Source organism: Bufo bufo, chromosome 9 (genome assembly GCF_905171765.1).
Source record: "Bufo bufo chromosome 9, aBufBuf1.1, whole genome shotgun sequence".
Lineage (NCBI taxonomy): Eukaryota > Metazoa > Chordata > Amphibia > Anura > Bufonidae > Bufo > Bufo bufo.
In genome coordinates, this window is record NC_053397.1 from 38733724 (window position 1) to 38752803 (window position 19080).

Here is a 19080-nt window from a genome sequence, read left to right on the forward strand (position 1 = left end):
GCACTTGACCTATATCAACCCCTTTTTTTGTACCATCTTCTCCTCCTTGGTCGCACAGGCCCCATCCATAGTCCTTTGTTCACCATTGATCTCCCCTGATGATATTCTGTGACGAACTGAAACGTGACACGTAGGGAGCATTTTTTAGGGACTACTAGGGATTCTGTCCCCACAGGGCCAGGTATCCGGACGGGGACGCTCCTTGCGGAGCAAGTTCCCCGTATAGATAGGTAGGGCACACTAGCCCCTGCCCCCCATTCAGGGCTGTCTAGGGTGAACCACCCTGTCACCCACCTATTCTGAAGGGGCACACTTACCTATCCTTTCCAGTGTGAATTACCAAGCACCAGAGGGCCGTCTCCATCACCAATCATCTTCGTGAGACATCCTGATCTACAATCGGGTGAGAACGTTCCTGTTATCTTACATCATCTTCGTCACACTGTGTATATATGTACAAGTTTTTGCCCGCTGGGCTGTCTTTCACTATGTTTGGTGTAGAGGCTCCTCCTCTAGTGTCTATTCAATTTTAGATTGTATCATTATTAAATGTTAAGTTTTATCCCTCTGTCCTATGGGATCAGTATATATGCTATTTAATTTTGGGATTAAGTAGGCCCGGTCAACAAATCTGGCCTTTTCGCTTTTCTATATGATTTAAGAATATCCCACAGAATGAATACCTGAGGTAAGTCCTCATGCATTGACACCGATTAGATCACCTGCTCAATACTAAGGAAATCCTGAAAACATGACCGGCAGGTAGGCCCTGAGGACTGGAGGTGGGGAACATTGCTCTATTAGGGTTATGATGCTCTGAGGTATGCAAATTCTGATCTGGCATTGGGTCTAATGATCCAAACTAACATCATGAAAGATACCAAAAATTTGGGGAATTTCCGGTAATGATGATATTTTTTTGATATATATGGAATGTGCCATCGTTTATCGTTGGTAACATTCTGTGCACCTGGTAGCCTGTGTCACATGGCCTGTTATAGGTGGGGCTCGCAGCCTCCTCCTACCCTCCCATTGTATTAGTGATCTTACAATGGAGGTATTTGGGAGTTTGGCTGTGAGTCGGACCTCAGCACCTATCGGACTGTGTTCACACACTGTAGGTAGGTTAGTGGTAGGACCCATGCCACATTGAGATACCTTGATGGGGTGCCTTGGGCTCCGATATGTTCCTGACTGGAATATATTGGCCAAAGTCTCTGTTTTTAACATCAGCGTGAGGGTTTGGCCAGTATTGTCAGTAGCATAATATTGTGGTGCACCTTTTGCAGTGATTTATGGATTTACGGTAATAAGACAAAATAATGTTGCAGTATATTCCACTTGCGTAAAACTGTCATACTTTCAATATACTTTTTGGAGTACAGGCTGTATTTCATCAAGAGACGGTCTGATTAGATGCACTCAGTACAGCGATATTATAGTAAAATGTTTTATTGTTTTCTGGCGTTACATTGAATAATTGTAAAAAACGACACTTGGAAGACGATATGAAATTAAAGCACAGACTGCAGGATTATAATCTGTGTGACGTCTTCTGTCATTTACAAGACTTTAGAAGGAGCTTTTCCAGAGCTTTATTATAAGAACATTGCAATTACTCAGGAGACTGTATTGTGTATGGTCGTACAGTGAAGCCGGTAAGTTCCATCCTCAGATGGGTGTCTTTAACAAACAGCTTTCTTCACAGCCTCCACGATGGCGTCTTTGTCAATGCCAAACAGTTTGAGCAGCTCGGCTGGTTTACCACTGCGAGGAACGCCAGTTACTGCCAACGACTTCACTGTAATGCCAGGCTCCCCAACAACAGCTGCCGCCACTGCCTCTCCAATGCCACCTAAGTAAAAAAAGAAATCATGAGCATTTTGTTTAAAATAAAGTAAAATTATTACGGTCTTGTATTCCTTGTTTGTAACTTTATTTTTCATGTTTTAAAATCAATAAAAAGATTTTAAAAAGAAAATAAAGTAAAATTATAATATTAAATGCAAATTTACTTAAAGGGGATGTCATGGAGTAGAAAAATGGAGCAGCTAGTAGGGGTACATAACTGATAAGGTTGAAAAAAGACATAGGTTCAATCCTACTGTGTTGATTCAGAGGAAGGCAAACACTGATATGAGGTGGTTGCCAAGTACCCCATGTTAGGGAAAAAGTTTCTTTGCAATCTACGCACCATCTAAAAAAATCTAGTACAGATAATTTGTGATACTTTTATTTTCAAAGTCATTCAGGACCCTCTTGAAATGCAATAAATCGACCATCACAGCCTCCTCTGGCAGAGAGTTCTGTGATCTCACTGCTTGTACAGTAAAGAATCCCGTCTATATTGATGGTGAAACCTTCTTTCCTCTAGGTGTAGAAGATGCCTCTTGTCATGGTCACAGAAGAAGGTCACTAGAAAGATCTCTGTATTATTCACTCATGTATTTGTACTTATGACGCTCCGAAGTCATCGTTTTTCTAGACTGAATAATGCCAGGTTTGATAGCCTTTCGTGGTACTGCCATCATGCTCTGAAGCTCTTTTAGTTCAGCTATGTCCTTCTTATACACCGGTGCCACTAATTGAACACAATATTCCATGTGTGGTCTGACAAGTGGTTTGTACAGAGCAAAACTATGGTCTTTTCATCTGCATTCATGTTGTTGGGCCCGTGTTTGCTGCTTTCCTGCTCCCTTGGGAGAGCACAGGCACCGCGTCACTTATCCTGTTCCATCTATTGCTTTGCCTGTGTTCCCTCCTCTGTTCGCCAGTTGTGGGCCTGACTGCCGGCATTCTGCGCTGCCTGTCCTGCTGCAGGCCGCAGCCTGTGCTTTCCTACTAGGTCCCCCTGCAATGCCCTTAAGGGTGCACACACTCCCTGGCTGTTAAAGTAACAATGCGCGTGTCCAAATTTGCCCCCAGCCAATGGTTGGACACTTCAGGTTAAGGCCTTCCCTTAGGGAAGGATGTTTAAGGTTTAGATTCTCTAGCGTGTTATTACCACTTTTAGGTGTGCTGTTCTGTCTGCCCATGTACTGACCTCTGCCTGTCTACCGATTTTGACACTCCACTGCCTGATCTGACCTAAGCCCATTTACCGTATTGACCCTCTGCTACCTTACCTAACCTCGGACTAGTTTCATGAATTCTAACGTACTCTGCCCTCCCTGACCTCTGCCTGTTTCCTGACTAAGATTATTGCCTGATTCCTTGGTGCTTTACACTGGTGTCTCTAACCCCAGTGGGTCAGCTGGCAACCACACCAGAACTATTCCAAGAGGTAAAGGTCTGGTGGCTTCCCTGCAGCGCAGGGGCAGATACCGGTATATGGGTTAAAGGGTAAAAACCAGGGGGCTGCCAGGATAACGCTCTTAGATCTAGCCCAAAGTCAAAATGGTTGGTTGGCACAGTGGTTCCACACCCACTGCCTGTAACACATCTCTCTTTTGATGCCTCCCATGCCTTCCAGGACCTATCTATGGATGATCTATCCTTAGGATAACTCATCAATATCAGATTAAAAAGAATCCGACTCCCGGCACCCCCAAGGCTCAGCCGGAACCAGTCACCGAAACTACACAACTCCATACAAATTGTAGTGGCTGTGCCTGGTGACTACAGCACTGCTTCCATTCAGTGACCAACTACCGAACAGACTTACCTTCATGATAATGATCCTCCACAGTTATGATTCTTCCCTTTGTGGCTTTGGCGCTGTCAAGAATGGTTTGTCTGTCCAGAGGTTTAACGGTGAAGAGGTCAATGACTCGGATATGGATTTTTTCTATAAGAATTGAGAGAGTAGGGGAGAGAAAAATGGAAATATGAAATGAGATGAATCATTAATCAGGCGCAATTTCTAAACTAGAAAAGAATCAATGTCTGACTTAAGTTCTTATAACAGGTTACTGGCGATTCGTATTGTAGATATTTATTAGGAAGTCTCCCAACTTTACAAAGAATACCTTCTTTGAGCAGCAGAAACAAGCACCTATGCTGCAGGACAGCTGTTTACATGTGACACTAGGGCATCTAAGTACGTACAATTATCGCATTTTTTTATAAATTAACATATTTATGAAGAACCCAGATAAAATTTTATGACACTCATTAAATCCTTTGTTACTTATGATATACGTTATAGTGTCAATGGAGTATGGTGCAGGTTCACCAGCTGAGCCCCCTCCATATGCAGTGGGTGCTGCCTGTACAATACAGCCTGCAATGATGGGGATCAGCGATAACTCTGATCTCGTCATTTAACCCCTCAGATACCACAGTGAAACGTGGCCATGGCATCTGAGCGGTTAGTCAGAGGGACTTCTGATTTCACAGCAGGAGTGCCAATTGGCTGCTATGGAACACTTGGCCCTTGTGAAGACTCCTTCTCCTGCCTATGCAATCTGTCTTTCACTAGGAAGACCGCAAAACCCCATACACCGAATAGTAAATTATTGCAGTTTGACAGAGGAACTAAAAAAAGATGAAAAAAAAACAAAAAAGTATTAGAAATTAAAATCACCTCCCTTTTCCCAGTTTTAAGTGCAAAAAATAAACATAGTTAATATTGCCACATCTAAAAATGTCTGAACTACTGAAATGTAAAAGTATTTATCTGCAGAATAAACAATATAAAAAGGAAAAAAAATAAAAAATCTAAATTCCCAAATCACCATTTTTGTCAACTCACTCCTACCCCCCACCCCAGACAAATAAATGGATTAAAACGTTATCAGAAAGTTGTATGCACCCCAAATGAGCACCAATAGAAAGATTTGGGTGTGAGAACATGGCATTCCAAGGCAAATATTTTTGTAAAGTTAGTTTTTTTTCCAAGTAGAAAAACAAACTATACAAATTTGGCATCGCTGTGTAATCATAGTGATCTAAACAATAAAAGGTAATATCTCAGCGCACAGTGAATGCTATAAAAACAAAACATAAAAAATTGTGTTTTTTTTTTTTCACTTTTACCAGACAAATACATTCTCCCTATTTTCCGGTACATGAAATGATAAATTAAATGGTGCCAAGTGTGTCAGGACAACGTAGGGTTTTTGTAGGTTACAGGGATCGGTTTCAGGTCTGGGCTCGTTTCCCCTTGCAGGGTGTCTCACAGAGCCAGGGCTCTAGGTGATATTGTAGGGTCAGAGGGGCCAATTATTACCTTTTTCAATTTTCTCCTACCCCACTTGTACAATTAGTTTCGATTGGTTTGTGGGTAATAATGGTGGTTGCACTTTTACGAGACCCACTTTTTAGAATTTCTATTTGATACAAATTTTAGTATACTAGTTATTAAAAGTTAAGTTTAAGTACTGTGCACTGTGAGATACAATTGTATTTGGCATGGAATATATTTACCTGTAATTGCAATACTGGTTATCCTTTGCTCTGTGATAGCATTTTTTTTATGTTATACTGCCCCCTGCTGTGTGCCATCTTTAAAAAAAATCCCTCTAATTCCTTTTTTCTCAGTAGTGTGGAATCCCCCCAATCAGAAGGTTACGGCACATCCTAGCTACATGCTATAATATTTTAAGGGTACTTTCACACTAGCGTTATTCTTTTCTGGCATTGAGTTCCGTCCTAGGGGCTCAATACCGGAAAAGAACTGATCAGTTTTATCCTAATGCATTCTGAATGGAAGGCAATCTGTTCAGGATGTCTTCAGTTCAGTCTTTTTGACTTTTCAGGACGGTGATAATACCGCAGCATGCTGCGGTTTCATCTCCGTCCAAAATTCCGGAACACTTGCCGGAATGCCAGATTTGGCATTTTTCCCATTGACCTGCATTAATGCTGGCAAAACGGAGTGTTCCAGCAAAACGGATCCGGCATTGCGGTCTGCGCATGCTCAGACCGCAAAAAATGTGAAAAAAATAAATGCCGGATCCGTTTTACCGGATGACACTGGAGAGACGGATCCGGCATTTCAATGCATTTGTCATACGGATCAGGATCCTGATCCGTCTGACAAATGGCATCAGTTTGCATGCGTTTTGACGGATCCGGATTAGCGACGGAACTGCCTACCGAAATCCTCTGCTGCAAGTGTGAAAGTACCCTAAGTTGAGAAAACTCTTATAAGTATAATGTTTGATGATGTCCCAGGTTATATATTACGAATATTAATGTTACCTTTCTTGAGCTGCTCTGCTGCAGCAAGTGCCTCGTGCAGAGTGACACCGGCACCGATGACTGTCACCTGATCATCTTTGCTCTGAAGTACGACCTAAAACACAGCAAAATGACACAAATAAATTGTGAGGCTAGATAATAGCAGGAAATATGAATATAGCATTTTCTAGGCCCCAGACAGTAATTATATCATTCCATATCTATTCTTTTGCCATAGCAATTAAAAGTATCAGACACAGCCCACAGAGGAGAGTGATGCTGTTTTTAAATGCTAATATACAAATACAAACCTTTAATCTTATCTTAAACGTGTTGTGCATTGCGAAGTTATTAATAAACTATCCTCAGGATAGGTCACCAATATCAGATCCGCGGGGGCTGGACTCCTGACACTCTTGCTTATCAGCTGTTTGAAGAGGTAATGCCACTCCTGTGAGGGCTGCTTCTTCTTCAAAAATGACCTGTGCACCGTCTCCTCAGAATTAGTCATCAATATCAGTTCACGGGGCCTGACTCCTGAAACCCCAACCCTTCAGCTGTTTGAAGAGGTGGTGGCACCCCAGTGAGCGCTGCTATCTCTTCCAAATTACCTGGATAGGTCATCAATATTTTAGCACTGCACAACCCCTGTAACCTCTCCAACTTCACCATAAAACTCTCCAGACCCCTATGGAAAACTACTCAAGCCACTGACTGCAAATATTAATGACTGTGCAGTATGCACTATTGTTATGGGGACCTGTCCCATAACCTGACATCCCTTCAGAGTTCAGTCCAAACTTACTCCAAAACTAGTCGCCTTCTCTAAGCAACATAAATGATCCCCTTATTTTCCGTTGACTTGACCCCTTTCACTTACATATTCCTGACTTCTGGATGAAACTCCTGTCCTATAACATGATCTTCCTCACAACTTACCCACCTATAATGATCAATAGTACATTGAATATCAAATAACTGATCTAAGTCAACTTACTGACCCTTAAAGGGGTTGTCTGGGTTCAGAGGTAAACCCGGACATAAGCTTCCTTTCACTCATTTACCATGTATGAGGGGAGCATTTCTAAGGCTCCATTCACACGTCCGCAAAATGTGTCCGCATCCTTTCCGCAATTTTGCGGAAAGGGTGCGGACCCATTCATTCTCTATGGGGACGGAATGTGCTGTCCGCATCCACATTTGCAGATCCGCACTTCCGCATCCGTGCTTCTGTTTCCGCAAAAAAATAGAACATGTCCTATTCTTGTCCGCAATTGCGGACAAGAACAGGCATATTCTATTATGTCAGCAATGTGCGGTCCGCAAAATGCGGACCGCACATTGCCGCTTTCCGTGTTTTGCGGATCCGTGACTCCGTGTTTCCGCAAAACACATTGCGGACGTGTGACTGTAGCACTTGGGTCCATTCACACATCCGTTTTTTCTTTCCTGATCTGTTCCGTTTTTTCAGGAACAGATCTGGACCAGATCTGGACCCATTCATTTTCAATGGGTCCTGGAAAAAAACGGACAGCTCAATGTCTGATTTTTTTTCAGGACCCATTGAAAATGAATGGGTCCAGATCTGGTCCAGATCTGTTCCTGAAAAAACGGAACAGATCAGGAAAGAAAAAACGGACGTGTGAATGGACCCTAACTCCGATGCTCCCCCCTTGCCCTGCGCTGTATGGGGCAGGAAAAGGGCTGTTTGTTTACTGCTGGTAACATACCCGGCTTTTTCTCAGTATGTTAGGCGGAGGCTTCCGCCTAGCAGTGATCCCAGTGACGTCACCGGGCTCCCTGCTAGGTGGAAGTCTCTGCCTAGCATACCCACGTGAAGCCCAATACGTCACGAGCAGTCTCAGTGGCCTTAACCTCCCTCTCTTGACCTGGCTCCAATTACTGCTCTCATCTCCCACCAGGCCCCTCTTACAAGGATAGGCTTTGGACATTGTGCTTTGCCAACAGTAAGGCCTGAGCTGATGGCTGCATCTTCCACTGTCAGATCTAAATGTCTGGTGGGAGATAAAGCAGCAACAATGGATGTACATTTTCACCTTACACCAGCTTTGTCTTGACGATCCATGCCGAAATATCTTCTTGACACATATACTGACCTTGGCTTGTCCAATTTTGAACTCCTCATTGTTGTTGTAAATTACGGCGTTCTCCGGGCGACTTGTCCTGATGAAGCATATTCCCTGCATAATGAGAATTTATGTATCAGCTTATATTAGACATTATGCTGATGGAGATCACTTTATCACCAGTTACACTTTGGCACCAGGGTGAAGTATTTTTATGGTGCACCATCAAAAGAAAAAAAAGACAATGGCAGATTGATGCAGGAAACAAAATGTTGCACAGTAATTGTTACATCGATGTCAGAGCAGGTAGCTATATAGGTAAATAGCAAAGATGATCAATCAATAGTCCCACATGGTAGCTATAATCAATAACCATACATATAGTTGTGTTCAATGTAAACTATACGGAAAATGCATGCGGAAAGTCCTTGAAAAAACAATGATGATGGAGTCAGACTCAAACTCCGAAACGCGTCTGGTGAACTAACATTGCACCCGCATGTCTTACCCTGGGAGGAATATTGCCTAACTACCCCGTTTGAAGCGCTTCACTTCCCGGGATATCTGCTTTCACTGGTCCGCAACCACACTAAAGAGATCGGCAGTCCGCATTTGAAAGTTCCATCACCATGTGGGACGCTAACAGTGCCACTACCACGTGGGACGCCAACAGTGAGGTTTAAACAGAGGATCGGCTTCATGCAAAACAGCAGACTGTGAAGGGTAACCGCAGTCAGTGTACAGATGCCACATGGGACGCCACAGTAGGCATACACTAGTACCTGACTGCCAACTTAACATTTATACAATCCACAATAAGATATGCAGTGGAATATATATCTCAATGAACTGGGCATATGAAGAATAGTATATTCTGATGAACTGGGCATATGAATAATTTTCCAAACATCAGACTGCAATCCAGCTGAAGAGATATATATCGCAGTGTGAACAGCATAGGACAGGCAGCTCAAACAACAGGAGTGGCTTGATTTATTAGGGCTCGCACGAACGTATTTTGTGTTCCGTATACGGGCCGTTTTCTGCGTTCCGCAAACAGTCCGTATACGGAACCATTCATTTCAATGGGTCAGCAAAAGATGTGGACAGCACTCTGTGTGCTGTCCGCATCCGTTGCTCTGTTCCGTGGCCCCGCAAAAATTATGAGGCATGTCCTATTCTTGTCCGTTTTGCGGACAAGAATAGGCATTTCTATAATGGCCTCCTGTTCCATACCGCAAATTGCGGAAGGCCTACAAGGGCGCCATCCGTGTTTTGCAGATCCGCAATTTGCGGACCGCAAAAAACACACGGTTGTGTGAACGAGCCCCAACACTGTTGTATCAGATGCTGCTGAATTACTGGGAGTGATTTAATACATTTCATTGTTGCAACACAGTATTGCAAATAACATTGGCAATTGCGGCTCCTATTAGGTGGAAATAATACGATTATATATGCTGCTCACTGGCGGATCCAGGGGGGGGGGCAACGGGGCAATTGCCCCCACCCCCGAGCTGGCGGGGCACAGGGAGATGAGCGCTTCGCTCGGGACAGCGATACAGATGACTGTGCTGAGGCATGGGAGGGAGAGGCGTGTCCTATCAGAGGCCGGCCTGAGCTGTACAGCGCGGGACACAGGCCGGAAGAGGCCTGCATCGCATCGCTGACATGGAGGTAAGTATAAGTGTTTTTTTTTTATATATATACACAATACTTTTACTGGCACATGGGGGGCTGTTATTACTGGCACATGGGTGGGGCTGTTATTACTGGCACATAGGGGGCTGTTATTACTGGCACATGGGGGGGCTGTTATTACTGGCACATGGGGGGGCTGTTATTACTGGCACATGGGGGGCTGTTATTACTGGCACATGGGGGGGGCTGTTATTACTGGCACATGGGGGGGCGGCTATTACTGGCACATGGGGGGGCGGCTATTACTGGCACATGGGGGGCTGTTATTACTGGCACATGGGGGGCTGTTATTACTGGCACATGGGGGGCTGTTATTACTGGCACATGGGGGGCTGTTATTACTGGCACATGGGGGGCTGTTATTACTGGCACATGGGGGGCTGTTATTACTGGCACATGGGCTATTATTACTGGCACATGATTGGGGGGGTTGCTCTTGTTACTGGCACATTTTTGGTGGCACTATAGGGGCATCTACTATAGGGCCACAAAGAAGGGGTATTTTATATGGGGGCTCTGTACAGTAGTATTTTATACTGGGACACATTATGGTGGGTACTATGGGGTCATCTACGGGGGAAGCTAAGAAAGGGTATTTTATACTTGCAAATTATGGGGGACACTGAGGGCATCTACTGGAGCATTTTATACTGGTACATTATGGGGGCACTAGAAGGAAGGGGGGAGTGGAGCACTATGGGGGCATTTACTGGGGGAACTATATAGGGGTATTTTATACTGGCACATTATGGGGGCACTATGGGGACATTAGCTCACCTGGGGACATTACAAGGGGGTATTTTTTGCACTGTCACATTATAAGGAGAATTATTTCTACTTGGGGGGGGGGGGGGGGGCATTATGGTGGGCTTTATTACTTCCCCATTGTATGACGCCCTAGTAGCAGCACCAGCCTCTCCCTGCTCTGCTATCCCTCTGCCCCTTCTCCAAATCCTTATTATGAAATATTTCTTATTAGGATAAAACACAACATCAGCTCCGCCGAGCCCCCGGCCAAAGTGTTGAAGTGGTATCCGAGATCCCCGAGGGCCAAGCCAAGTAATTGTAAGTTTTCATGTGAAATATGTTTATGTTATTATACACATATAACATACACTGTGCCCCACAATATACAGTATAACGTTACACTGTGGAGTCTGTTCTATAAGCACCATTGTTTTGTGGCGGCGGACAGAAAATAATCTGGAAGTGCCCCTCCCGAGACCAGGCTCTGGATCCACCACTGATGCTGCTACCATTATAAATAGAGACTGGATGTTTTTTCAAGGACTTTCCATGCATTTTCCGTATAGTTTACATTGAACACAACTATATGTATGGTTATTGATTATAGTTACCATGTGGGTCAGTTCTTGTTCCTCTGTCCATGGCATCTAGGATTGCTCCAAACATCATTTCATTGTATTGCACATTGTATTACATTGTATTGTACAGTGACAATAAAGGCATCTTATCTATTGCTTGATCATCTTTGCTATTTACCTTTACATTTTTAAAGATTTTAGCATCTCTATGTGCATTTTAGGGGTTATTTTACAGCAATTTCTGTTATTTTATCTTATACATTAAAGGTACTTTTTTAAATTTCACCTCTCCGAGTGTCACCAGGTGCAGAGTGCCTGTCTGTACATCACTTTAATGCCTGTCTGGTCACTTTAATACGATTTGCAAGGTTACTTCATTTTCTATTTTGAATGCATTGGTTGCCGTAAAGTTACTGAACTTACTTTTTTATTTGCAGCAAGCTCGACGGCTTTCTCAGTAGACACTGCATCACTTGGGTAAAACACAGTTGCAGAAGGCACAACACGGAACAAGCTCAAGTCTTCCAGTCCCATTTGAGAAGCTCCATCCTCACCTAGAACATTCAATATAATATCAGAAGATCAAAAGCAGCTAAGCCATCAATGAAATGCAAACCGGAAAAATTCACACGCCATGTCAATGAGATGCAAAATATACCGGCAAATGTAGTCCCGTCAGTGCCAGCTGGTCACGAGCTGCTTGTGGGTTCTGTCTGCTGTGTGGCTGTCTCTGCCTAGTGGTACTTTTATGAAGGATTTATCTAGGTCCTACATTCTAGGAGATCTGTTGGACCTACCCAAATTAAAGAAGAACTCCAGGATGCTAACTGAGGCTCATATGCCCCAATACATGTGTAGCGATTATCTGCTCTCCTTCATTTTCTCCAGTGATGCTTGCAGTTAATAATCATTCTGCTTGTATGCATCAAGCAATGCTGCAGTGTAAAGCATTGGGGGGGGGCAGAGGAAGGTAAAAAAATGGGAGCCGGATGATCAGAAATGAGGCAGGAGTGGGCTTTGGACTATCATAGATTCCAATTAACAATACAGAGAAGCTGAACACAATAACAACTGACAAATGTATAGATTCAAAGGCAATGACTAACACACTGCACTTGTGTTTGAATTGTTACGATGTGCCAACAAACAGAATATACCAGTATACACCATATACAGTACAGACCAAAAGTTTGGACACACCTTCTCATTCAAAGAGTTTTCTTTATTTTCATGACTATGAAGGCATCAAAACTATGAATTAACACATGTGGAATTATATACATAACAAACAAGTGTGAAACAACTGAAAATATGTCATATTCTAGGTTCTTCAAAGTAGCCACCTTTTGCTTTGATTACTGCTTTGCACACTCTTGGCATTCTCTTGATGAGCTTCAAGAGGTAGTCACCTGAAATGGTCTTCCAACAGTCTTGAAGGAGTTCCCAGAGATGCTTAGCACTTGTTGGCCCTTTTGCCTTCACTCTGCGGTCCAGCTCACCCCAAACCATCTCGATTGGGTTCAGGTCCGGTGACTGTGGAGGCCAGGTCATGTGGCGCAGCACCCCATCACTCTCCTTCATGGTCAAATAGCCCTTACTTTCAAAGTTTTCACATTTTTTCGGCTGACTGACTGACCTTCATTTCTTAAAGTAATGATGGCCACTCGTTTTTCTTTACTTAGCTGCTTTTTTCTTGCCATAATACAAATTCTAACAGTCTATTCAGTAGGACTATCAGCTGTGTATCCACCTGACTTCCCCTCAACACAACTGATGGTCCCAACCCCATTTATAAGGCAAGAAATCCCACTTATTAAACCTGACAGGGCACACCTGTGAAGTGAAAACCATTTCAGGGGACTACCTCTTGAAGCTCATCAAGAGAATGCCAAGAGTGTGCAAAGCAGTAATCAAAGCAAAAGGTGGCTACTTTGAAGAACCTAGAATATGACATATTTTCAGTTGTTTCACACTTGTTTGTTATGTATATAATTCCACATGTGTTAATTCATAGTTTTGATGCCTTCAGTGTGAATCTACAATTTTCATAGTCATGAAAATAAAGAAAACTCTTTGAATGAGAAGGTGTGTCCAAACTTTTGGTCTGTACTGTATATTGCTTTGTGTTACAGTTCTCAGTGCAGTCAATAGCACTAGTCACACACGTGCACTTTTCTTGTCTCTAGGGTTAGCAGCTGATATATGGCATGCAGGTCTACCTGGACCTCCGGTCTTCTTATGTGTGGAGGTGAGATGTAAAGAAAGACAAGAGAACTAAAAGAAAGAAAAATAGGATTTACTGTATAAAGGAGGACGGAAAAGAATAGAAGACACGGGAAGAGGTAGATTAAAAAAGGCGTTCTGTATATTTTCATACCATTATATTCAGAATTTTCAAAAGCTTCCAGACAATTATTATTATTATTTTTTAAAGATTCCAGAATCATGTAAAATAATACAAAAAAAAGTCACTCAACTTATTGATCGCCTGTTGCTCCCGTTCCTGCTCTTCACAGCCCCATCTGGTCTCCGCTTCCTCTCCACACACAGGAAATGACCGCTCAGCCAATTACTAGCCACAGAGGGGACCCGCCTCAGTCAGTGATTGGCTGAGTGGGCATTTCCTGTGTGTATGGAGAGAAATCAAGAAGCAGAAACCAGGGGGACTGTGAAGCACAGGAACAGGAGCGGCGGGGGATCAGTAAGATCAGTAGGAATTAATTTTATTATTTTACACGATTTATTAGAGTTAAAAAAAAAAAAAAAATACATAAATGTAATCAACTCTTTTAAAGGGGTTCCCCACAATAATTATTGACTTCAAATACCCTAAATATCTGATTATTGGGGGAGGATTGCGCTTGCCTGTTTCTGTTTATTCCACAGACTTTAATAGAAAGTTTAATTCCCATCAGGACTATAAATGTTTTCTGAAGAGAACTATCACTATTAGGATTGCTATTAAATTAGTAGATCTTGCTAGGGATTGAACCAGGACAGTATACTGAAGGGAGAAGGCTTATAGCAGAAATGAAAATGGTGCCCCCTACTGGTGCTGGTTTATACTATCACACCTCTAGGACAGCAGGGTCTAGCACTTCTCATTCTATTTCTTTTCTTTTATAAACCACCACCACTTTACCGGACCTGTAATGTGAAGATTACTTACCTGCTTCCCAGCAGAGACCGGATTTCCTTGCCTCATGTGACCATTTGTCACGGGCAGTGATTGGCTGCGGCGATGTCAAACCGGATGCTTTACATCAAAGGAGACTAGAGCAGCATCACAGGCCTGGAGGAGAAGGGGCAGGGAGCCAGCACCGGAAAGCAGGCAAGTCATCTTCCCTTTACAGGTCTGGTAAAGTTGAGGGGGGGGAGGGGGTTTTCCAAAAACAATGCGATTCTTGCACAACCCCTTTAAAGAGCATCTGTCAGCAGATTTGTACCTATGAATCTGGCTGACCTGTTACATGTGCGTTTGGCAGCTGAAGGCATCTGTGTTGGCCCTATGTTCATATGTGCCCCCATTGCTGAGAAAAATGGTGTTTTAATATATGCAAATGAGCCTCTAGGAGCAACAGGGGCGTTGCCTTTACACCTAGAGCCTCTGCTCTCTCTGCAACTGCTGTGCCCTCTGCACTTGGATTGACAGGACCAGGTGTGATCATGTTTACACTGCCTGGTTCGGTCAATCAAAATGCAGAGGGCACAGTGGGTGCAAAGAGAGCAGAGACTCTAGGTGTAATAGTAACGCCCCCGTTGCTCCTAGAGGCTCATTTGCATATATCAAAACTTCATCTTTCTCAGCAATGCGGACACATATGAACATGGGACCAACACAGCTGCCGAGCAATACAACAGGTCAGCCAGTGTCATAGGTGCAAATCTGCTGACAGATGCCCTTTAAATGGATAGGAGCTGCCATCTAATGATAAACGATGACCCATAACTCCCTGTAGTGGAGCCCACTGAGAGAAATTACTAGGATCGGCTCATTCAGGACATAAGAAAAGGTCCCACGACACAGACCTCCACTGCACCTCAGACATATGTCCCTGAGATGTAAAAGGGTGCTATGACAGACAAAATGCGAGATATGGCTAGATATCTCTACACAAGACTTTCTTCATATTTGTGAAGAAGCGGGAGCTCTGGATTTCACAACTACACAATGATTTTCAACATTTCCTGGCGGAAAGACAACAGAAGCTATAGAGCGAAGGAATGAAAGAAGCGGGATGGAGAAGAAGAGAATTAGAAGGTTTGTCCATGGCTGCATTCTTCTATATCCAAAAGTTAACGAGAATGTGAAAAACTTCATATTTTTCTAAATTTGAATCTCTCTGCTTTTAGGACAGATAGTGATACCTCATAAAATATTTATTAATTAACATTCCCCATATGTCTGCTCTGTGTTGTCAACATGTTAGTAATGTAATTTTATTTTTTTAGGACGTTAGAAGGTTTAGAATTTTAGAAGAAATTTTTTAAATTTTTAAGAAAATTTCCAAAGTCAACATTAAGGACAAGTTCAGTTCTGAAGTTACTTTGTGGGGCTTACATAATAGAATCAACCCATAAATGACCCCATTTTAGAAATGTCACTCCTCAACCTATTCAAAACTGGTTTTAGAAATGTTGTTAACTATTTAGTATTTCCACAGGAATTAAAGCAAAATAGAGGTGACATTTCAAAATGTCACTTTTTTTTGCAGATTTTCCATTTTAATCCATTTTTTCCTGGAACACATCAAGGGTTAACAACAAAACAAGCCTCAATATTTATTATTATTTTTTTGCAGAAACACCCCATATGTGGTCGTATACCGCTGTATGGGCACACGGCAGGGCACAGAAGGCAAGGAGCGCCATATTGTTTTTGGAGGGCAGATTTTGCTGGAATGGTCTTTGGGCACAACCCAAGGAATTTTAAATGGGTGTAGCAAGCACTTCACTCAACAGCTGTTTCATATGTGAAAATGAAAAATTATATATTTTTTTTTTTACAAGAAAATGGTGCTTTAGGCCCAACCTTTCTTTTTCACAAAAGATAACAGGAGAATATTCCCCCCCCCATACCCACTTTCTCCTGAATACAGTAACACCCCAATTGTGGCCGTAAACTGTTATTTGGGGATACGCCAGGGCTCACAAGGAAAGAAGCGGCAACTGGATTTTCTAACATGGAATTTTCTGTCATGGTTTTTAAGAGCAATAACTTTTTATTTTTTGTTGAATGAGCTGTGTGAGGGCTTATTTTGTGTGAGACAAGCTGTAGTTTTTATTGGCACCATTTTGGGGTACATTTAGATTTCTGGTTGCTTTTTATCTAATTTTTGGGATGTGAAGTCACAAAGAAAGCTGTTTGTTGTAATTTTCTATTTTTTTTTATTGATCCGGTCATTATGGACGCAACGATATCAAATATGTCTAGTTTTTTTGTATTTTTAAGTTTTACACAATAAAAACATTTTTAGAAAAAAAAAATCATGTTTTTGTGTTGCCATTTTCTTAGAACCATATATTATTTTTCTGGCTATAGTCTTGTGTGAGGGCTTGGTTTTTGCGGGACGAGGTGATGTTTTTATTGCTACCATTTTGGGGTACATACGACTTTTTGATTGATTAAAATTATGTTTTTTGGGAGGTGAGCTCACTAAAATATATGTTTTGCTGCAATGTTTATTTATTTTCTTTTTTACAGCATTAACCTGATGGGGTATATCAAATATTATTATAGAGCCGATCGTTGCGGACGCGGTTATAGCAAATATGTCTATTTTTTTTTCTTCTATTTTAAAACATTTTCTAAATAACGGATTTGGGGGGAATTTTTTTTTTATTTATGTTAAAGTTTTTTAACATTTTACACTTTGTGTCCACCATAAGCTCATACAAGACCCTTGACAAGGGAGATTTCCGCAAGGGGGTTCTCCGTGGAACAGTTGCAGGCCTGTTTGTTGTGGCCCGCCTTCTCCCTTTTGCCACCCCATTGCCTCTTCCAGTCTGTTGCAGTGCTGCAGATCTCTCCCCCTCTGTACTGCTGTCCTCGCTCGGCTTTCCACCTTCCCAGGTTGGGTCAGTGACCTCATTGTCCACCACCTCCTCTTCCTCACTCTGATCATCCTCCTGATTTGTTGACCTAACCACAACCTCAGTGATTGACAACTGTGTCTCATACTCTTCATCAACCTCTTGAGACAGTAATTGCGGTTGACTCATTGGCAACTGTGTCTCATCATCATCCAACTCATTAAACACTAATTGCCGGTCCCCACCGTCATGTTCTTGTGACTGTGAATACTCAAGAGGTTGGGAATCAGGGCACAAGATCTCATGTCCCTCTTCAAGCGTGCTTGGCGAGAGGGCCAAATCAAGTAATGGCGATGAAAAATATCCGAGTGTGGGATCACTTGTTTGGCCAGACTGTAAATGGTGGGAGGAAGGAGGATCAGGGTGAGGATTGTGTTGACCAGACTCCTGGCTACTGAGACTGGACTTGGTGGAAGACAGGGTGGTGCTTAACTGACTGGAAGCATTATCTTCTGCAATCCAACAGACCCCCTGGTCGCACTGGTCTGACTTCAACAGTGGTGTCTGAGCAGCCCTGCAAACTGGGACATGAAGCTAGGTATCTTGGATGATTGTTTTTCTTGTGCTCTGGAAGCAGGCACAGTTTCTCAGCGCCCAGAGCCACGGCCTCTGCGTGCACCATCAGCATCAAGGCCACTTCCCCGTCCCTTACTGCTCGCCTTCTTCATTTTAAATGTTATATATGCTTGAAAGTCTGTCACACGTACAGTAGCGTAGGATTTGGAAGTGTATGTGCAAAACAAATTTCTAAGGTATTTGTGATGAGGAAATGTTATACAGGACAGGTACCACAGGTGTCACAGTTCAGTGTCTACAGAAAGAGGTACACTGGATGTCACTGATATTTTAGGGATGCGCACACTTTACACAGGAGAAATAATTTAACTGTCCGCCTATTACACGGTATTTAGCGCAGGATGCACAAAAAATATATATTGCTGCTGTCACACACAATAGTCCTTAAAAGGACTTTTGGGTCTCTGAAAAGTTTTTTGTATAAAAATCTTCCTACTACACTCCCTACACTGTCTGTGACTTCGAATGAGCCGAACCTGCGTCATCGGGTGCTAAATAGTACCCGATGACGCGTTCCGGCCAGCCAATCACTGTAATGCCAGTAGCCAACATGGCTACTGGCATTACAGTGAGGGCAGTACTTACCTGCACGTTTATTAGCTGCTTAGCAGCCGCGAAAGGAAGGAGACTTGAGCATTGCGCTCGAGCACATGCGGTACTCGGCCGAGTACCGCCATGTGCCGAGCATAGCGATGCTCGAGCCGCACTGGTATTCGGCCGAGCATGCTCGCTCAACACTAACCTCTTCCTGTCACAGTCAGGGCCACGGGGTGTCGGCAGATCGCAATGTAACCTGATGCTCTTACATGTTGGGTTACAGTTAACAGTCTACCGCCATGACCTATAAAGTCATGCGGTGGCAGGCAAGAGGTTAAAGGGGTCCCATGGGGGCTAAAACAAAGAGAGAGGCTGAACTCTCACTCTAAGGGTCCATTCACACGTCCGGATAATGGGTCCACATCCGCATTCCGTTTTGCGGAACAGGTGCGGACCCATTCATTTTCAATGGGGCGCAAAAGATGCGGACAGCATTCAGTGGGCTGTCCGCATCTGCACTTCCGTTCCGCGGGCCGGCAAAAAAATAAAACACGTTCTATTCTTGTCTGCAGTCACGGACAAGAAAAGGCATTTCTATCATAGTGTCGGCCATGTGCGTCCATGTTTTGCGGATCCGC

At 43.2% G+C, this 19080-nt stretch overlaps 1 protein-coding gene across 1 annotated transcript in view; it reads right to left on the bottom strand.

The window, feature by feature from the left end:
• Nucleotides 1-1436: 1436 nt before the first annotated feature.
• The window catches only part of TKT (transketolase), a 50555-nt gene continuing 32911 nt past the window's right edge, over nt 1437-19080 (bottom strand). The window contains exons 10-14 of the mRNA XM_040406647.1: nt 11660-11790; nt 8241-8324; nt 6145-6238; nt 3665-3787; nt 1437-1855 (exon numbers count right to left, since the gene is read on the bottom strand). Of these exons, the coding sequence (XP_040262581.1) occupies nt 1686-1855; nt 3665-3787; nt 6145-6238; nt 8241-8324; nt 11660-11790 (602 nt within the window). The 3' untranslated portion in view covers nt 1437-1685. The remainder of the gene's footprint in view (nt 1856-3664; nt 3788-6144; nt 6239-8240; nt 8325-11659; nt 11791-19080) is intronic.